The 6,000-nt window shown below is 46.0% G+C and overlaps 1 protein-coding gene across 3 annotated transcripts in view; it reads right to left on the reverse strand.

Annotated features, from left to right (window-relative positions):
• SLC24A2 (solute carrier family 24 member 2) overlaps window positions 1–5,060 on the reverse strand; it is a 244,809-nt gene extending 239,749 nt beyond the window's left edge. For 2 of the 3 annotated variants that reach the window (XM_072841506.1, XM_072841504.1), the window contains exons 1-2: window positions 4,917–5,060; window positions 1,956–3,043 (exon numbers count right to left, since the gene is read on the reverse strand). In XM_072841506.1, coding sequence (XP_072697607.1) covers window positions 1,956–2,885 — 930 coding nt within the window. In that variant the 5' untranslated portion in view covers window positions 2,886–3,043; window positions 4,917–5,060. Of the gene's footprint in view, window positions 1–1,955; window positions 3,044–4,215; window positions 4,237–4,916 lie in introns of those variants that run through there. The other variant, XM_072841505.1, reaches the window with a different exon arrangement.
• Between the last annotated feature and the right edge of the window lie 940 nt (window positions 5,061–6,000).

Raw genomic sequence — 6,000 nt, forward strand, 5'->3', positions numbered from 1 at the left:
AACAGGAGAAATAGACTTGAATCTAATCTACTTTCTTTTTTAATTTGGTAAATCCAGAACTTCCAAATTTAAAACATGCACAATATTAAGCATAGCGCAAAATTATGGATTTGAATTAACAACTGCTAAGGAACGTCAGCCTAAGCTACTGATTTTTAAATATAAATACGACATAACAGTCACCTACTACAGTAGGTAAAGATTCTTGCAGAGCTACTTTAATGGTTTACAACTGATTGAATATGGCCTGTAAACTGTATTTAAAAAGTTACTACCATGTGCACAAAACCAGCTCCTCCTGAAATTAGAAAATCTCCCCACAATCTTAACTACACCATTGAATTGCTCTGCAAATTCCTTTATCATAAATGTTGTCAGCATAACCTTCGGCAGAATTTGTTTTTAAGTTAATCGAGTTCCACCGTTGTGTAACAAAACAAAAATATATTCAGCTCTCGAAAAGACTTTTTACCCTTGATGTGCCCAGGATATTTGTAAGATACCAAATCATTTCCTTGACTCTAAAAAAATATGCCTTTCCCTTGGCAATTATTAAGAACTCTAACTGGAATAAACCCATAGATTATGAATGCAAACCACTCAAACTAGCCATCAGGCTTGAGGGATCATCCTGCTGGCTACAAAATTAGAGCAAGGAGAGGGGTCCAATCAGGCCCTCAAGGATATATTCAAGTCTAACATCTAAATGCTTACTTGCCATGTCTACTGGTAAATGACTTTTTTTTTTTACTACAGTTTCTAACAAACAATAATACACTGAGTGAAATGTCAGAAAAAAAATACAGATGAAAACATTTTTCTTTTACATGTAATAAATAGCAATATTACTGGTGTTTTGGTTTTTGTTTTTTTACTGCACTTTGCTTTCATGCTATGGTTGCCACAAAAATGATAAGTGGTCATCCAACCTGAATGTAAAGGAATTATGCTAATACCTTTTTTTTTTTTTTTTGGATAAAATATCTCACCCTCCACTCAACATCTGTTTTTTGCATACATGAGAATTTTCCCAGATGCTAGTATGAAAAATCTGCATATGTATTTTGGTTTCTATTTAAAATCACATTCAGAGACAACATTCCAATGTTAGGATATAAATCAGAACCTCATTACTATATTTAACATAAAATGTTATTGATGTGTTTAGTCATTATTTAAAAAAATTAGTTTATAAACTTGCAGACCAATTTATTCTAAGCCCTCTACCAATTTGCTCACCACCTAAGTGGTTACTCTCATCATTAAAACTCCCTCATATTCTACTGTAAAATTATTTTGGGTCATGTTTTTCATGGCATGCAAAAGTGCTGTAAGGCCATGGAGGCAGACAGCAGAGCTTGGCAATCACTTCCTGTCATGGATCCCAATCAGTTCCTGCTCAAGTGGTCTGATGATCACTGGGTGGATCAAGAAAAATGGCTATGATCACCGCAATGACCAGTCCTTCTGGGTCCTGCCGCTAACTTAAAGGTACAGCTCTGGTGACACAAACAAACTTTCTTCTTTAAATGTCTCTAAAGTGATGGTTCTTGATCATTGTCATGGGCCTATTTAAAAAACATGCCTGAAATTTGCTAGGCTACACACACACACACACACACACACACACACACTTTCCCATGAAAAGTAAATTGCTCACAAAATCATTATGCCTCCTTTCGGATGTAAATAACTGTTGAATTCACTCATGGATACTTGCACAACCCATACTTATCAATGTTTTACTCTTAAGCAAGTGGCTTGAGAATTTAGGAGATATCCACAAGAATATCTCCAAATTATGTTTTCCCACTGCCATGTCAGTCTGGCTACCACAGAACTGCAGAAAGCAATCTGCTACCCACTAGAGCCTCACACACCATCACATTAAAAGAGTGGTAGATCTCAAAAACATAATTACTTAGAACATTGAATAAACAACCACCACCACCAACCTTTGCTTGGGCCTCTGGTGCTGTCACCTTGACGACTTTATTGCGATTTATCATTTGCTTCACCCATCTTTCTACTTGGACGTTGAATTTCATGAAAACCACATAGCCAAAGTAAGCTGTTAAGAGAAGCAAGCTTTCCCACCACATGATAACATTATCCAGGAAAAATATGATCAGCATGATCAAGTCAACGATGTAGAAGGACACATCCCGAAAGAGCGGCCACCATGTCAGGTTTAAGATTTCTCTAGAAAACAGAGCACACATGCCAATAACAAAGAGGATATTGAACACTGCCGAGCCCACGATTGTGCCTATGCCAACATTGCTGTGAGCAATAAATACCCCTATAAGAGACGTGAAAAGTTCTGGGGCCGAGCCCCCAGCCGCCATAAAGGTGGCTCCAGCCACATCGTCAGAGATGCCCAATTTCTCAGTGATGACAGTCAAAGAAGGAACAAAGAACTCATCACAGACAATGGCTAAGGCTATGAACATGTAGATCATTCCAATGACGTGCAGAATGATGGCGCCTTTTCTTCTCTCCTCGAGGGAAAAGATGTCTCTTGGGTAGTCTCCTTGGGCATGATCTGTAGTATTCTCAGATTTGCCTTCCTGAGAAAGAGGTGGCTGTGGAGTGTAATCCAGAATCTTGTCATTTAAATCTAAGAGGGTTCTTTGACGGTAACCGTGTATTGCCCTAGGGCCACTTGCACCAATGACCTCTTCTGTGCTCTGTGTCTCTGGCTCAGAAAAGGCACTGATTGAAAATGAGACAGTGCTGATGGCTACTAGGCCCATGAGAAGGCCCAAGATTCGAATTAACTTCAGTTTTTTCCTGACATTATAATGTCTCCTGCAGCCAGACAGTGACTTATCCAAACACCATTTCTCAAGGAAGGTAATGGCAGTGCTTTGGTGCAGATCCATCCTTGGTTTTCTGGTGGCTGTGGTGGTCTTCAAATTGTAGACTCAACCAGATAAGGTTCTCTCATACTTTTCTTCCCTTTAGAGTCAACGGTGCTTGTGGGGGAACTTCTACAATCAGGGATTCTTACACGTCACAGGAAATGTTTTTGACATTCAGGCTTAAAGAAAAATTAAAACAAGGAGAATAAATGACAAAATCATCATATGTCTTTTCTATAAAAAGAACTTTGCATGTATGATAAAGTCCTATCCTGTGTTTGACCTTGGGTAAGTTACTTAACTCGTGCCTCAGTTTCCCCATCTCAGAAATAAGAACAATTACTGGTGGCAACTGCCACCAAGGACTGCTTTGAGGATGAGACACTTAGAGTAAGATGTGGCACCTAGTAAGCACTTATAACAATGATGTGTTTATAAATTTAAACATTTTGGTAAATCCAATGTTGGATAGACTATGCAGATGTGTGTGTTAAATATAAAAAAATTTGTAGATGAAAATCGATCACCTTTAAAAATTTATCCCACCTCTACTCATGTAACAACCTCCCAGTGATAAAAGATACCACTTCTTTTAGAACTAAGTACTTGGCAACCAATAATTGCCCATTGTGTTTTCTTTTTGTTCAATTATATAATTCCAGTTGAAGGCATGCTTTTCTATCTAATCTATCATTTGAAAGCACTGAGCGTCAGAGGAGACTGCACTGTTTTCCTGTAACACATAAAGATCTCAGCGTCTTATTTTTCATGAAAAGCTTCTCCTATGCCTGATGCAGACAAACAGCCCTTTAAAAATTTAAGTTTACAAAAGAATGTTCTGGTGACATGGGCTGCCTTCCCTAAATACCTAGATATTGTTTTCAGCTAAAGCTTATTTTTAAAAACAACCTTCAGTCATATGTAAAATAGACAACATAGTTAAACAACTCCTAACAAGTAGGCTATTTCTAGAGACTAAATGTGTATTTTGTAAACAATATGCAAGCTGCAGCAGTACCTCTGTCCACAAAATCTGATAAAAATAGCCCCAACACTGACTCTTCTAGTAGGTTAGATAGTCAAGCACTTTTCATTCTCTATCCCACAGAGATGGGTAAAACATCTAGACACCACAGTAGCTTTTCTGAAGGTTCCTATTTAAATTTTTCTCTAAAAACCCTGTCGTTGTTCCTTTTTATATCACCGACTTCATTTTAGAGGCTCGCTGAGATCATCTCAGGTGTAAAATAAGCTAATTAAACACACGCCGGTTAAACACTGAGATAAGCTGGAGCTCAGGTTTGCAGAGCGGAGCAAGAACACAAGTCAAACCAGGCTAAGATGCTGCTACCTATCACAGAGATTTGGGGGCCGGCTGCAGATGTCGACGCTTCGAACACCAAAGATTAAGCGACTCACAGCGCCCCGGGGATTGTCACAATGCCGGCCAGGGCCACGGGCAGGGACAGACTCCACTCCCAGGGCGCACGGCCAGCTCCAGCGAGCCGGCTCCACCTGCAAACCCGCCGCCTCGCTCCACCGGAGCTGCCTCTGCCGGAGAAGTGCACCCCAGCCGCGCCCCAACTTTGCCTTGTGTGGTCCCAAACTTTCCCCGGTGGGTTAATAGGAAAATAAAACTAAAGGACGGACGCCCCACCAAGCGAGCGGGGATGCGGCTCGGGAAGGCGCTTGGCCAGCATCTCCGCCCCGCCCCCGCCCCCCCCGATCCTCTGGCGCTGGTTTGGGGAAGGGGAGCGTCCCCCCGGCGCGTCTACCCCGACGGCAGGCCCGGCCCCGCCGCGCCCCCCACCTCGGAGCCGGAAGCAAGGGCGCTCGCGGTGGAAGAAGCGGGGTTGGGGGCGGGGGGGGCTCGGAAACCGCGCCCCGAGCCGAGAGAGTTAGCGAACTCCTGGCGGGGCCTGGGGCACCCGCGGCCACCGCAGAGCCACCTGTGAGCCTGCAGCAGCGGGATGAGCGCAGCCGGAGCGGGCGCCGCGGGCGCTGCGGCCACCGAGCCCCGAGGCTGGCGGGGACCCGGCCGCCCGCACTTACCGGGATGCGCCGGGAGGACGCGCGCGCGGCGGGGGCTGTCCCCGGCCCTCCGCCTCCCCGCGCCGAGGCCCGGTCTCCGGCTCCCGCTCGCGCTCGCGCTCGCCGCGGCTCCCGCCGGCCGGGGCTGGGCTCGGGAGGAGACTGAGCCGCGGCGAGCCCTGCGCGCCGCCTCCGGTGCTGCCCGGCCCCCGCCCGCGCGCCCCTCCCTCTCGTCTCTGCGCGGGGAGCGTGGCCGCAGCGCGCTCGGCTCCCGCGCCCTCCGCTCCACGCCTCCCGGGCGCAGAGGCCGCGCCGGCAGCCGTCTCTTAGGAGATTTCTCCGCAGTGGGGACTGGGGTCAGGCTTTGCAGGCGAGCAAGGACGCAGAGGAGAAATCGTACAGGTCGGTGACGCGCCTGCTTCCCGGAGCCTGAAAGTGCTGCCAACTTTGGGGTTCATCTATGCTGGGCACCTCCTCTCCCAATTATCTGCAGAAAGTGACAGCAGTCACCTATTTGGGTAGGAAGCTGTGTAATGTGTAATGGTGGAAAAGATGTTCAGTGAAGAGGCGCAAAGGCCTGCAGGGCTTGTGTTCAGGCCCAGGGTTCCTGGGAAGGTCGGGACACTGAAGGATCCCGGGGCTTGCAGCTGACCTTTCGTTTAAGGGGTGATGAAATGGAGACCCAGGACACAGTGTCGTTTTGAGTCACAGGGCTCAAATGCTGGCCTCTGGACTCCCAGTCCAGTGCTCTTTCCTGCCCTGTTTGGAAAGCAAGATTTCCCGGACCACAAGAAATTGAGTCAGTCTTTTGGGGGATTAGAGGCAAGAATCTGGGCTAAAGTGTGGAAGAAGATGAGCCAAACAGGTGACCTTCAGAAGCTGTTTTTAGCCAGCCCAGCGACCACAACCAAAACTGTCAAAAGGGTACTCAGCAGGAAAAACCTTTGAGGCAATCAGCTCACGGTTTCCACTCTCTTCACTCTCCACCTTCCTGTTTTCTGTCTTAGGGTTTCATGCCTTCCTGGGACTAGGGGAATATCCTCATATCCAGAAAGCTCACTACCTCTGATTTTGAGTAAAACTCTATACTCAGGCCTCTGCACTT

This window comes from Canis lupus, chromosome 10 (assembly GCF_048164855.1).
Source record: "Canis lupus baileyi chromosome 10, mCanLup2.hap1, whole genome shotgun sequence".
NCBI classification, from domain to species: domain Eukaryota; kingdom Metazoa; phylum Chordata; class Mammalia; order Carnivora; family Canidae; genus Canis; species Canis lupus.